General features: G+C 36.7%; 1 protein-coding gene across 2 annotated transcripts in view; it reads right to left on the minus strand.

Annotated features, from left to right (window-relative positions):
* Positions 1 to 941: 941 nt before the first annotated feature.
* Positions 942 to 14,943, minus strand: part of NHLRC2 (NHL repeat containing 2) — a 62,935-nt gene continuing 48,933 nt past the window's right edge. Inside the window, exons 10-11 of one of the 2 annotated variants that reach the window (XM_005888650.3) lie at positions 14,195 to 14,414; positions 942 to 8,584 (exon numbers count right to left, since the gene is read on the minus strand). In XM_005888650.3, coding sequence (XP_005888712.1) covers positions 8,328 to 8,584; positions 14,195 to 14,414 — 477 coding nt within the window. In that variant the 3' untranslated portion in view covers positions 942 to 8,327. Of the gene's footprint in view, positions 8,585 to 9,118; positions 9,898 to 14,194; positions 14,415 to 14,943 lie in introns of those variants that run through there. The other variant, XM_070363707.1, reaches the window with a different exon arrangement.

The following is a 14,943-nucleotide window of genomic DNA, read 5'->3' on the forward strand; positions in this document are numbered from 1 at the left end:
CTTTGCTTAAAAACAAAAGTTTTTAAGTTTAATTAGGTCCTTTTTATTTTATTCTCATTACTCTAGGAGAAAGATCAAAGAAAGCTCTTGCTGCAATTTATGTCCAAGAGTATTGTATGCTTTAAGAATTTCATAGTGTCTGGCCTTACACATAGGTCTTTAATCTATTTTGAATTTATTTTTATGTATGGTGTTAGGGAGTGTTCTAATTTCATTCTTTTACACATAGCTGTCCAGTTTTCCCAGCACTACTTATTGAAGGAGGCAGTCTTTGCTCCATTGTATGTTCGGGCCTCCTTTGTCATAGATTAGGTGATCACAGGTGTGTGGATTTATCTCTGGGCTTTCTCTTCTGTTCCACTGATCTGTATTTTTGTTTTTGTGCCAGGACCATATTGTCTGGCATAATTAACTCTTTATTGCTTGGACTAATAGCATTCTAACTGCTTCTTCTCTCGGCCCCATTTCTCATAAGCCGTTTTTCACATAGCAGGCACAGAGATCTTTAAAAACAAACTAGATCACAGGACTCCCTGTTAAAAATTCCTTAATGGCTTCTAGCTTATTGAAATGCTAGAGGATGCACTTCACTCAAGCTTTGGCCGCTGCCTACCCTCTTGACATTGTCCCCGTCCTCCTGACCCCATCGAGCGCAGCAAGTTTGTACCGGCCTCTCTGCCTTCTCTTTTTTAATGGAATGAAGTACACGCAGTTGTATTATCCATAACCCCTGGTTTTAACCCCTCTCCCTAAAACTCCTGAATCACTTAACACAAAAGCTAGGATCATATGACTCACATCTACTGGTCACCCTCATCTTGCCTCCCTGCCTCCTCCCACCCAAACTAAGCACCATTTTTAATCTGGATGATAGGATTCCAAGCCGTAGAATGATCTCATGGTATACTTACAACAGAAAGCATAAAAAAGAGAAACATAGCTTTAGAGGGAAAATATTTAATCTATTTCATGAAAAAAATGTACAAAGCTTTAGAAAAGAGGCATTCGGTTTCAGTGTACAGTCTGAACACATTCTGGTTTTCTATAACCGCATGAATTATACACTTCTTTTGAGTTGGTAATGAAGGCCACTGTGCTCTCATTCCAAACCATCTTAACACATGTACTTAGAGTCACTGAAAAGACTTGAAATAAATGTAGAAATACAGTGTTGTACAAAAATATATTACTCTATCTACATGAAATGCTTACAAATGCAGACCAAGTCAATTCTTTTAGAACTCAACCAAGTCTAATACATGATCCTGTGAACTGGATTTCAATTGCATCTTTTATCTTTGAAGAAAAAATAGACATAATCAAACTCTTGGAATGACAGAGATGAAGTCAGCACAGCAGACCAACTCTATTCTTAAAGATAAAACCACAACTTTATGCACACACAAGAGGGGAAGAGTCTGAGTTTTTAAAACTTGACAAATTTATGAAATGTTACAATTTGAAAGTGATTGTGTGTATATGTATGTATGTATATGTGTATGTATGTGATATATATGTATCACAGCACACTTTGATTAATCCATAATCCACATGTAAAGTAATGACAGCAATTAAAGCATTTCTAAACTGGCTCTCAATGCATCCTAACAGTGAAAACTTCAAACTTTTACAAAATATTAACCTATGTATAACATAATTAGAAACATATACCTGAAGTAGAGTAAAATTGATTTTAAAGTCATGTAGCACAATGTTCTCCTTCTTCAGAAACTGAAATAGTAAGAATTTTAGAAAAAAAAAATTTACCACAACAAAACCGATCTACTATACCTGTCATTTGTGGAACCATACAGCTCCTCGTTGACACTTCTGCAGACACTACTGTTTGCAAAGAGAGGGAAGCCTAAGGTGTGGAGAGGATGTGGCTGTGTACTCCTACAGGTAAATTTGGGTGATGAACATCAGAGGCACACAGAGAAAGTACATTCCAACTCCACACACACACACACACACACTTGTTAGCATCTGAACATGTAATGAACACAACAGGTAGCCCATTCTGCACATGCTCACAGAACAAACACATTTCTGGTGGGACTCAGAATAGTGATGACAAAAATCTAAAACTAGAAGATAGTTCCTAGACTGAGCCCTTTTTCATTTTCAGAAATTAATGTGTCTATTTTTACCCTTCACTACCATCATGTATCAACTGTTTTGCCCTATATACCTTAACACATACTTACGAGCATAGCACACTAGATATTCAAAAACACTATTTAAACTGGTTCTAGTCAAATTTGAGGATTGCTTTTTTTTCCCTCTCAGTATTATGAGGCCTCATTTCAAACATAAATATGTAACCCAGTATACTAAAAGCAAAAGGCAATAAATTCTGCTGTCCCTTTAACTCATAAAAAAAAACCTGACAATTTTGCTTAATTCTGTATTATTGAAAAACACCAGGTCTGAAAGCTGCTCCTTTAAGGGGAAGGCATCCGTACCATGCCCTGACATGTTCCAAAATGCCTGCGAGTATGTGGCTGTCCAGTGCTTCACCATGCTTGTTCAGGGCTTTTCAGGATATGGTTGGTACAGGCCAGGAGGTAGATTTGGAAGTACTTACAATTCTTTCCTTTTGGTCATGGGGCTTTCAACAGAATAAAATGTCCTTTGGTCCACTTGAGAGCGACATGCCAATGTGGAAAAGGGACATCCCAAACAAGGAATAACTATAGCTAGGCTAAGAGTCCACAGGTATCTAGGGTTCCACTTTCCAACTCCAACTTTTGACAAAACCTAAACCAAATCAGCACACTCAGAAACAAAGGGGATGCAGTCAGAGAGGCCGACCACGCTGCCTCCTGTTCTGCTTTTCCCAGGCTGTGGTCAGACTGGCAGCCCTGGCCTAAAGCAGCTAGGCTGACCTGCAGTCTAATAATACATGAAAGGGCCAAGCTGTGCAGGGCAGGGAATACACACAGGAGGTTAGTCCCGCCTCTAGCTCTTAAGGCCATGCTTTCTATCATCCTACTGCTAGGAAAAGAGGGGGTGGAGACACACTTTTAAGTAGTCAGGACAAAATCATGATTTATGGTTATTGTGAACTCATTTAAATAAACTATGTGCCACTAGAAGAGGAAAAAGGAGGAAATCTTGGTGATTAACAGTTAATTCTACTTGTAAAGTGTAACACTCCCATCTCTTAAAGTTGATGTACATTTCCTGATAGATTTCTGATTTGGAATTTTATAACAATATTAACAAATTCTAATAATATTTAAATTAGCAGATGATAAATGAAAACCATTTACATTCTTGTATCTGGATGCTCATGAATCATAATCACCGGTAGGCAGCATTCTACGTCATATCTTTTAATAGAACCAAAAGCTGGAATAATAGGGTGATCTGGTGAAAACTTTACTAGAATAGAACTGCATAGATCTTGAGTCTTGGGGGGCAGGGTGGGATGAGGTCTATATACTGCAGTAGTTATGAATCAAGTAGGCAGATGATTCTGTGTGTTAACAGATGGGCCGAGTATTATGTTTCTATAGCTCACTTTGGTCATTAAAACAGTTATTTTCTTAAATATGAACAAGCTTTCAAAAGTTTGAGACAGTCCTGTACTAAGAATCCAGTTATACTTGTGACAAGGTCTTATAATTACCTTCTGAAGACCAATTAAAATAACATTGTTGGAACTAATACTGAATGGCTAGTTAATTCTTTAATACATCCATCTGCCAAGAAAAACGCTTGATAATATCTGAATTTAAGAAAGAATGGTACATAAAATCTTCTGGGAGAGACAATTATACAGACTGTTCCAAACCCTGAAGGATAACTATGTATAATGAAAAGTCCAAAAAGCTGATATTAATTAAATGGATTTACTTTAAACGTCAAAAACAATCACTACTAGGACTTTTGAAGTTCTTTGGGTTGATTAGTTACTATATATAACTATGGAAGATTTATGCTTAAAAAACAAACAAACACTTTTAAAGGCAGGCATAGAAGCATGGTGGTTGAGTAGATGCACCCAGGTTCGGCCAGCCCTAAATGTCTGATCTCAATTACGCTGGTCTAAGTGCTTACCACTTCTTTGTGTCTCAGTTTCCTCATCAGAGAAATAAGGAAAACTAGAATCTCTCTAATAAGGTGGCTGTGAGGATTAAATTAGTTGATACACAGAAAGCACTTAGAAAAGTGCCAGGCACATAGTTAGCACTGAATAGATTTAGCTATTATTCTTATAACTTTTTTCAAATACTGCAAAGGCTTAAGAAAGCATTCACAAAAATAAATACTCTTAATCCCAGTTTGTTTGCACTCTACGTCTAGGAGTAGAGCTAGAAATTAGTAGGAGATCTGTGTTCAAATAAAAGACCCATCACCCACTAGTCACTCAATCATTCAGCAAAACTGGCTGAGCAACTGCCTGCCCCGGGCACCCCCCAGCATCAGGCATTACTCGGGGAGTGCTGAACTTGAGACATGAAGCCAACATTCTAAAGCTGCTTCCTCAGTGTAAAACGGACGTAAGATCTACCTGTCTGATTCGTGAGGCGAAATGCATGAAGGCACTTGGAATTCCGGCTTGGGAAAGCACCATCAGTGGATATTCCAGGAACATGGTTTAGGGTATGTCTGGACTCTCTCAAAGGAAGCTCATCAGTCATCATTCCAGGTCTTAAAAAAGTTCTTAAAACTGTAGGTTGTTTCTTTATAACATGGTTTATAAAACAGTAACATATTTATTATAAAACTATTTCTCTTCTTGAATCCCAGCACTGCAGAGAGTATTAACATACCACACAGTTGGTAGAGGAAGTTTCCTTTAGAAACTGCAGTTGCGAAGAAAGTGTGAAGCCATGTGTTTTATGGTCATAAATTATTATCATTATTATTACTAGACCAATAACTGGCAGTTCCATTATCTACTAATTGCTATACAAATACTGTTTCACTGAGCCCTTACAGCAACCCCATAAGGCAGGTATAGTGACCCCATTTAATAGGGCAGAATCCAAGTGACTGCAAAGCCTGTGTTCATAAACACTATACTACATCACACAATAAAATCACTAGCAGCAAAAGCCACAATTATTTTTGTCTCCACCAAATCACAAACTGAAGAGAACTGGTAGATCAAAGAGCTCTAAACTGAGTTCTGACCTTCCGTGATAAAAGTGACTTCAGAAAAAGTTAGTATATACCTAGTGCTTACTGTTCAGTTCATTTTAAGTCTTTAAAAGCATATTCCCGTTCTTTTTTTTAATAACCCATTGTTCAATTAAAAAAAACAGAAAAAGTAGAAAATATTCACAATTCCACCATTCATAGTCCACCACATGACAGTCCCTCTGCATGTATTTTCATGCAACTCATGAGTTAAGAAATTCAGTTTTTGATGACTGTTCTTATGTCAAATATAATGGTTAGACTGTTTCTAATCGGCAGATATAAACTAATACTAAATGTTGGGCAAGTAGAAAATTACTATATTACAGAGATATGTATTGTTAATGTCTTCCCAAATTTTCCAACTATGAAAAAGCAAGCAGAGAGCAACTTATCTCAGTAGTACCGTCTCCAGAGTATACTGGCCATGTGAGAAATTTAGTTGATCTTTGTATCTGTGTAAGTATATAGACATGTACATTCATCTACATATACTAAGCTTTTGGGGGCTGTGTTAAAATTTATAGCTTTCTGCAGGCCTGATAATACTATAGGTAAATATATTATTACAATAGTTTAGGAGAAAGTTGCTTAGTCGTTGAACTTTGCCAAAGTTACACTTATGGGTGATTAAACTGTAAAGTTTTCCTTTGTGGACAGGTTAAATATTTGCTTGAGCATTTCCAAGATAACCAAAATTCTTTTCAGAGATATCAATTCTGACTATAAATTCAGAAAAGAAAATTTTACCATTTGTGAAGTGATATAAAGAATGGTAGAAAAAAACAGTGACAGAGAAGCAGAATAATTTGGGGCAAAGATTCCAGGTATTGCGTCTAAGTGTATATAATGCCACATCACTGGCAATTTGATTATGGTGACTAACACTAAAATCGTTTTTCAAACTATCACTGAACATAACTTTTGCTTTTCTTCATGCCATACATTTAAAAACAGAGTCAGGAATCACAGAAGTTTTTAAAAATGAACTTTCTAGTGCTTTCTATCATGTAAGAGGTTTATTATGTTAGTCATAAATTCTAAGAACCTATTTATATTGCTTAGCATGACTGACAAAAAAAACCATGTAATCTGTATACATAATATTTTGAATGTGAAAAACAATGTAGATTACTGGCTGGGTAAGAATAAGAATATTCAATAGAACTGTAGTTAAAAATCAAGAAGAGCATAAGCTTAATACTAACAGAAAACTCTATACAGACAAAATGAACATTAATATATTCTAGAAATGTTTTTGGATTTTAATGTACATGAAAATATATACTGTGTGTAAGTTCATGCATAATACTGCAAAAATAATTATCAAGCATTCCTGAATTAGCAAGTTAAAAGTGTATATATTTTCTTCAGAGAGTGAAACTGTTTATGTCCTTAAATAGGAAAAAATTAAGCCAAACTATTTTCATTCTGTCCAGCTGGAAATGAGAAGTATAATAATAAAATGAGATTTTAAAAATGACTATGGCCTATTCTCCATAAAACAGAATGTCAATATTATATATTCTTTTATTACAGAACATTTTTTTTAATGGAGAGAAAAGGTTTATGAAGTACTTATATATAATTTTAAACAGAATTTCTTTTAACTTTACATTTATTCTTCTCTTTAAATATAGCTTTAGGAGGCTACAAATTAAATAGTCATGATCTATGCATTCCCTTACTTCATATTTAGGTAATCTGAAATAGTATGTTCAAAACTGTATTTCAAAAGAATATAAAGATATGGGCAGATGATTATGCTTAAAATATTACAATTCAAACAGCACTGGTTTTGAAGCAACAAGGCGTATTATGCTATATTGTCTATAAATATTTACTGAATAAGTATGATTCACCTGTTGTTTTTAAAATCTTGTAAGCTGATTAAACCACAAACATGTGGAATCAGTTTTGGTAAAAACAAGCAGAGTCTTTTAAAATAGTTATAAAGAGAAAGCATCACGGAAAAAAAAAAACCTTTCCAATATCTTTGGGTGACTATTTCTTTTAAGGTTAGAAAAAACACACCAAAAACAGGATCATCAAGTCACTGTATGTTTCAGCCTTAATATTTTAAAGTAATATATTAAGATATACTATACATAATGAAAGCATAAAAGTGCTTCATATTGAAATTTTCACCTTGAAGGCTTAACAGCTATTTTTTAAAAAATCACAATAATGATAATTTAAATTCTCAATATGGGAACCAAAAAAACCCTAAACCTAGCAAATCTGCATTTAATGCTTCAACTGAAATGTAAATTTCTAATACAACATATATACCCATTTGCATCGGACTCAGCTGTAACAATTAATTCTTTACCATTAAGTGGTGTCACATGCAGTAATGTGTTCTGAAGTCCCTTTCTCTTTGAAAGTCCTAATATTTCTAAGGAGTCATTCATTACTAAGACTGTTCATTCATTACTAAAACTGTTCATTCAGAAAAATGTTAAAAGGAGTCTGTATATGTCCTTAGAGACTCTAACTTTCAGAAATATAGAAATATATTTTCTGTAAATAGAAATATACAGAATATTTAACATACCATTAATAATGGTGTGCTAAAATAGCAAATAATTTATAACCATAAATATATCTCAAATGAGAAAATCACAGAGGAGAACAAGGAACATTTTTACCACCTAGATGCTCTTTAAACCACTACTGTGATGAAGACATTTTTTTTCTTGATCTAAAACAGACCCTACGCCTTGAATGGCAGGTGTCCTTATATCAACACGTGGACTGGATCTTAAGCTCTGTTTAAAGTTACTGTGAAATTTACACATTCAGATGTGCTGCTTCATAAAAGGTAAAAAAGTTAGTTAAAACATTTGGTATCATTATTGTTATCAGTAGTCACTGAAAATTATCTCATGATAATATTCTTTCCTGTAACATGGACTTAAGTCTTGTGCCAAGTAACAGCACAGATTACAGAATCATGGTTCAAATCATGGTCAGTGACTTCGTTGGTACACAGCCGGAATGAAGGAATTTGTCTATAATAAATAATTAAATAAGGAGCATACTTTATTTTAATATCAGGTGCTAGAACTGAACTGGGTTTCTGGGTACCCGGAGGCAGAAATAAAGTTTCTTTTCATAAATTACAGTAATGGTGGGGAGCAAGAAGAGGTGGCACTGGGTTGCTAGCCAGCTTGCTAAAATATATACTTGAGTTCCACTGGAGGTATGCAGTCTTGCTGTGTATCAGTTATTTGTAAAGGCTGACTGAACAAAATTCCCTTCATCATACAGGCACTACTGTCTGAGCTACAGTAATAGAGAAATACGCTGATAGACAGAATGGCCTCAAGTGATAAACAATCTCCAGGAATCTGCAGTGAGATTGTTGGTTGATTGGAAATGCTTTCTATCTCTCCAGATGGTATCTGTCCTTGAAGAAGCCATTCATTGCCTAGAAAATAAAGACATAAATTATTAAGACTGCATAAGAAATTGAGTAGGAAATCAGACAAACTTTACAAACACTAGATTTACCCCACTAACAATATTTACTGCTGCTGCTAAGTCGCTTCAGTTGTGTCCGACTTTGTGCGACACCAGAGATGGCAGCCCACCAGGCTCCCCCGTCCCTGGGATTCTCCAGGCAAGAACACTGGAGTGGGGTGCCATTTCCTTCTCCAATGCATGAAAGTGAAGTCATTCAGTCGTGTCCGACTCTTCGAGACCCCATGGACTGCAGCCCACCAGGCTCCTCCGTCCATGGGATTTTCCAGGCAAGAGTACTGGAGTGGTGTGCCATTGCCTTCTCGAACGATATTTACTGAAAGCCTCTAAATGCCAGGCATTGTGCTCTGTGTGAGGGACACAAGATATAAGTCCCTAATCTAGCCATCTTGATATCAAATTAAAATTCTTTCTTTGAACACTGCAAACATAAATATAAATTAATTTTTATTGAAATCAAGATGAATATTACAAGTATGGTTATAGATTTAAAATGTGGTAAAATTAAAATGAAAATGTAGAAATGAAACCTATTAATAAGTCCTAGAAATAAACATAAGACACTTCAGAAAATAGTTAATTTTTACCAGATAAAAGTATCTAGAAATACAATATGCAAACTACAAAACAAACTAGGGAAAACAAATGTATGTACAACTCTGCAGTGACTTTCCATTAAAGACAGTGATGAATTATTGACTATCCAAAGGAAATAAAAAAAATTGATTTGTTTTTCAGAAACAAGTAACACTGCATACATTATTCCAATGGACTCAGTGTAAAAGACAAGTCTTTGTTTACTTCATTTTAATACATAAGACTCCTCTGAGAGTTAAATATATAGATCATCTATACAACAAACATCTAAAAATCACTAAAAATCTGTCTTCTAGTATTAAAGTTTTTAAAACGTCTTCAGTCACCCAATGCCTTCTCTCCAAAGGAATGTGTGTGTCACTCTGAGGAAGCACATACCTAGGCTAACAGCGTTAGAGGGGCTTAGCTATTAAGAGCCAGTGTTTGGGAAATGCAGGGCATGCTTTCCTGCCATCTGAAATAGAACTGAACAAAATCTAATGACTTACCAACAACTCAGGGCTATCTGTACAAAAACTGGACCATCTACTGAGCAGTGATGAAATTCTATGTCTGTTTTTTTAGCTTCTCTTTCTTTTTTGACCTCAGGATGAGTCAACAGACCACAGCACCTGTCTCTACCTGTGCGCTTCATCTCTCCTTTAGTTTAGTGCTTCTAATATTCTGTTGATTGAAAAATTAAATTTGAGAAAAATATATCAAGTAAGAGTAAGGAAACTGTGAAAGGTGAGACTCTAAAGAGTTAAATGCAGAGCTTTTAAACATAATTCTTTTTGAAGTCTCTGGACTTCTTTGCTTATTTCTGCACTGAGGAATATGTTTGATTTTGTTATACAGCAGATTAGTAAGGGAACTTATATGTTAAATGAAAACAGGAAAATAATAAATTATGCTATTTTAATGTCCAGGTTTAAAAATAAAAGTGTTTCTGTAGACAATTTTCAGATACTTCACATGAAGGATTTGTGAAGCACAATATGCCCTTGGGGCTTTTATACTGCCATTTATTTATTAATTTATTGGCTTAAAACCTTCCCATAAATGCTGGCAGCTTTAAGACTAGACCCACCAAAATTTAGTTAAAAATCAGTGTTATGGTCTCTAAATAACAAGCCAAGAATAAAAAATGTCCTTTAATCACAGGTTTACAAATGTATCCTATAAAATAATATACTCAAAGACTTAAATTATTAGGATTCTTGCTTGAAAGTTTATTTGTCCCTATACCAAAACAAATTGTTTCCCTGGTGGCTCAGCGGTAAAGAATCTGCCTGCAGTGCAGGAGATGTGGGTTTGATCCTTGGGTGAGGAAGATCCCCTGAAGAAGGAAATGGCAACCCATTTCAGTAATGGCAACCCATTTTCCATTGCTTGGGAAATCCCATGGACAGAGGAGCCTGGAGGGCTACAGTCCATAGGGTCACAAAGAGTTGGACATGAGTTGGCAACTAATGCACAATACAATAAAAACAGAACCAATGCCTTGGATAAGTGTTAAGATGACTAAGAATTTTCTCTATAGGTTATTTCATTTTCCTTTAACACTATCTATACTTTGTACTCTAATAACTCAATATTAGTATCATTAACTTGTGTAACTGACAAAGTAGAGTGAAAATAAGCATGTTAATTTACCAGTATCCTACTTAAAAATAATGTTTAATTTCACGGAGAGAAATTAAATTAACATGATCTCCCAGTGATGCAATGCTTTCAGACTAATGGACCTAGGCAGAACAGCTGAACTGGCAGTCGAGGACTTGCTCTAAACTTACTGAGGAGTGAATGGCCAGGGTCTGAGCTCTCTTCTGCCCACAATCCTAGCTCCAAACATCCGCTAGTGCCGCATGGCTCAGAACTCTCCTCTGCAGGGAGTGGATGGTGGTGATCGTTTCACAGGCTCAGTCGGTCCCTCCAGAGCCAGCACAGTTTCTTCTGGCTAGCCTACCAAGAGCTCTCTGCTCTCTCTTGCGTGGATTCCACGTGGGCAGTTGCAGGACAATAGCTGCTCCCCTGAGAATGTACCAAGGTGTGTGTGTGAGCAGGCATGAGAGAGGTGGAGTAGGGCAGGAAAAACTGAGTGAGAACATGTGCGAGAGCACGGGAGGCTCGGACAGAAGAAGATCACTAGAGACAAGACGTCAGAATTCCATTATGGACTACAACTATTTCACTTTGAAATTACTGCCTACTTTGTTGGAGACGCTGGAAAGCACTGCTATAAGACAAGCAGTATACCAATTACTTGTAAATTCATGAAATAAGTTCACACTGATTCAAATACACACCCAAATCTTAACATAATTTACAGTAACTGAATACTTTGAGAAAAGGCTCAAAGATCACAAATTAGACAGTGAGGACAAAGGCTCTGCCTGGATTCTAATCACAGTAATTCGTTTGTATTCAATTACACATCCTCTTCCAACAATGTTTTTTCTTCTACTCGAATGGCATACTTTTAAGCAATGGCTTTGGCATTCATTTTCTTGTAGCAAGCAAGTTAATGGGGCTCAAGTGCTACTCTGGGAATCTCTGGAGAAGAAAACACAGATTCAGGCTTAATAACTGGTCTCAATGGACATGAATCTGAGCAAACTCTGGGAGACAGTGAAGGACAGAGAAGCCTGGTGTGCTGTAGTCCATGAGGTCACAAAAAGTCAGACATGACTGAGCAACTGAAAAAGTCAAGTCTTAATGATACTACTGAAATAAAATGAACAGCAACTGAAAGCTCTAAAGTATTTGACAAGAAACTATCTGGAAAAGTGAAAGATAATAAAACAACCAAAGAACTGAATTAGAATCTGTCAAGTTATTTCAGTTAAAAACAAGAATTAAAAAAAAATTTTTAAATCATACTCAAGGGGGAAATCTAATTCTTTAGAATCTGTGAGATTTAATGGTATAGTAGTAATCACAATTAATACTGGATCAGGACTTCGGAGAACTTCTGATTAAACTACTTAGTAACTGCACTCTTTTTTTTAATTTATTTTTAATTGGAGGACAATTGCTTGACAATGTGTTGGTCTGTGCTGTGCAATGTGAATCAGCCTAAGTATACATGTATTTCCTCCCTCTTGACCCCCTTCCAAGCACCCCCCACCCTCTAGGCTGTCACAGAGCTGCTTCCTTGTGTGTAACCTTGGCTGGAGAAAAACCACTTCGATGTGGACTAGACTGACTTTCAGTTCATGACAGCCAGCCTCAAATGCAGCCTTTCAGCCGTTCAGCAGGCATACTGTATTTCCCTCACGTAGTCACCCTTTCACCCTTCGGACCCTCTTTCTTCAAACCTCCAAAACCTTCTCCCCATCCCCTTCTCACTCTCAGCTTGATGGTCACACTCCCCAACATATTAATACTAAGAAAACAAGCATGCAGAAAAACACTTCTGCAAGCATTCATCTCCACAACTTCCTAACCAGATCTCGGGGTCACACCTGGAGCCTTCCCTCCTTACCATGGAAATGCTGCCCACTTTCCTGGCAAAGACCAGTTTTCCACCTGTGCACTCGAGCCCATCTTCTCTCATATCTTCCTAAAGGATATCCACGGCTACCACACATCATCTTTTCTCTACTGATCTTTGCCATCAATAACAGCAAACACACTGCTCTCCCAACTCTGCTTTCCCCTTCAAGCAACTGCTCTCTTTCCTGTTATCTTTTTAACTAAACTCCTCAAAGAGCTATCTACATTTGCTTTCTACAGTTCCTTTCTTCTTTTTTAATTTGCTCTCATTAGGCACCTCTTTCATCATTCTGAAATAGCTCTGGTCGAGGATATAAATTAACTATAATGTTGAATCAAAGATCAATTCTTAGCCCTTATCTTAGCTCATCTATCAACAGCACTTGACACAGCTGATCACTCTCTCCTTAAAACACCGGCTCTAGAAAACGACCTTCTCTGAGTTTTGCCTGCACGTGCTTGCTTATTCATTCTTCAGTCTCCTGTGAGGGTCCCTCTTCCCTTCCTTGATCTCTATGCTGTACTGTGCCAGAACAGAGCCACCAAAGTATAACCTAGGGATGGCTGTTGGTCCTCAACACAATGTGTTAACTCAACACAATGATAAGTTAAGTGCAGAAATGAAGAGTAAGGTTTGGAAGCTTCTGTAACATGCAAATGTGTAACTGGTGGCCTTGAGTGTTATATGTCTTTAGAAAATTAAGTTCATTTCAAGCACTAGTAACCCTGGAGCTAGTTTGAGATGGAGTGGCACAATGGAAGGGCTTCCCAAGTAGTGCTAGCAGTAAAGAATTTGCTTGTCAATGCAGGAGACGCAAGAGATGCAGGTTTGATCCCTGGGTTGGGAAGAGTCCCTGGAGGAGAAAATGGCACTCCATTCCAAAAGTCTTGCTTGGAAAATCCCACGGACAGAGGAGCCTGGCTGGCTACAGCCCATGGGGCTGCAAAGAGTCGAACATGATTGAGCGACCAAGCATGCACACACAGCACAAAGGAAAAGTAACTAAATTAAGAACTAGCAGAGCTGGGTTCAAATTCCGTCTTTTGACCTAATTAAATATATGCCCTTAAGCAAATAATTTTATCTCTTTCAGCCTCTAGTCTCCTTATTTATAAGAGGCTTAGAACACAGGGTGTCTTTTGATGCCTTTCAGTTCTAATATGCAAGGACCTATTTATTATTCAGGACCACAAACAGTCCACCTCCTGATGAACTTGCCTGGGAGCAAATGGCAACAATTATGATTACCTTTGGGTGAGTTACACAGTTATTAATAAAGAGAGAGAAAGAATCTCAAAGAATCTCAAAGACTAAAGAAAACTGCTAAAGTGGGGTTAGATCTGGATCTTTCTGTGTTATAAGACCCCCTTCAAATCCAGCCTAAATGTACAGTTAAAGTATCACATAACAAATGAGAAAATTTTCTAGATCAAACATCAAGAATTCATAAAATATTTGCATTTGCAAAGGTTACTGTCATACCTTCAGCTGACAGAAACCAGCAACTGGAAGCTCCCTCAGTTAGCTTTGTTCCTGATGGGAGGTCTAATCTCAGCTTGAACTGCAGAGTCTGTCCGGGAGACGCAGCCACAGGGGAAAGTCTAATGCCTGGAGCAGATTTAGGTAGTTTGGGTAAGGTCTTTGGTTTTCCTGCTAGACAAGGACCATCCACCACAGCATTTTCAGATCTGAAGACTGGGAACTAAAAACAAGAAAATCTGTTTTCTAAAGCACAAGTACTTTACAGTATTGTAGACTGAGAGAGCTTATTTTCAGACTTCAGTACAAAAGTGAGGTTCAATGTCAAGGAAACTTGATTGCCATTTTCTTCTGAATCAGAATGCGTTTACTTAGATTTCCTCATGATTATTTTATAGGTTCAAAAAAAACTTCATCCTGGCCAAAAGACCGTCAACATTTATGAATGAAATGGAATGAAATTAATTGTTTAATATGTTTATAGATAGCAGGAAATTAAAACTTTATCAATTTAAATGCAGTGGATATAATATACACTCTCTTATAATCTTCACTGCCAACTATAAGACATCATTCATCTCATATCAGAGATCTATGTCATGAGAAACGAACTTATTGTTATGATGGCAATCTGTGTTTTTATTTTAAAACACATCTTGGAAATTCCTAGAATTTTAGATAAAGAACTCCTGCATTTTCTGGACAAATGTGACATAGAAAGGGGTAACTTGAAATTTTATTAGAGACCATAT

This window comes from Bos mutus, chromosome 26, assembly GCF_027580195.1.
Source record: "Bos mutus isolate GX-2022 chromosome 26, NWIPB_WYAK_1.1, whole genome shotgun sequence".
Classification (NCBI taxonomy): Eukaryota; Metazoa; Chordata; class Mammalia; order Artiodactyla; family Bovidae; genus Bos; species Bos mutus.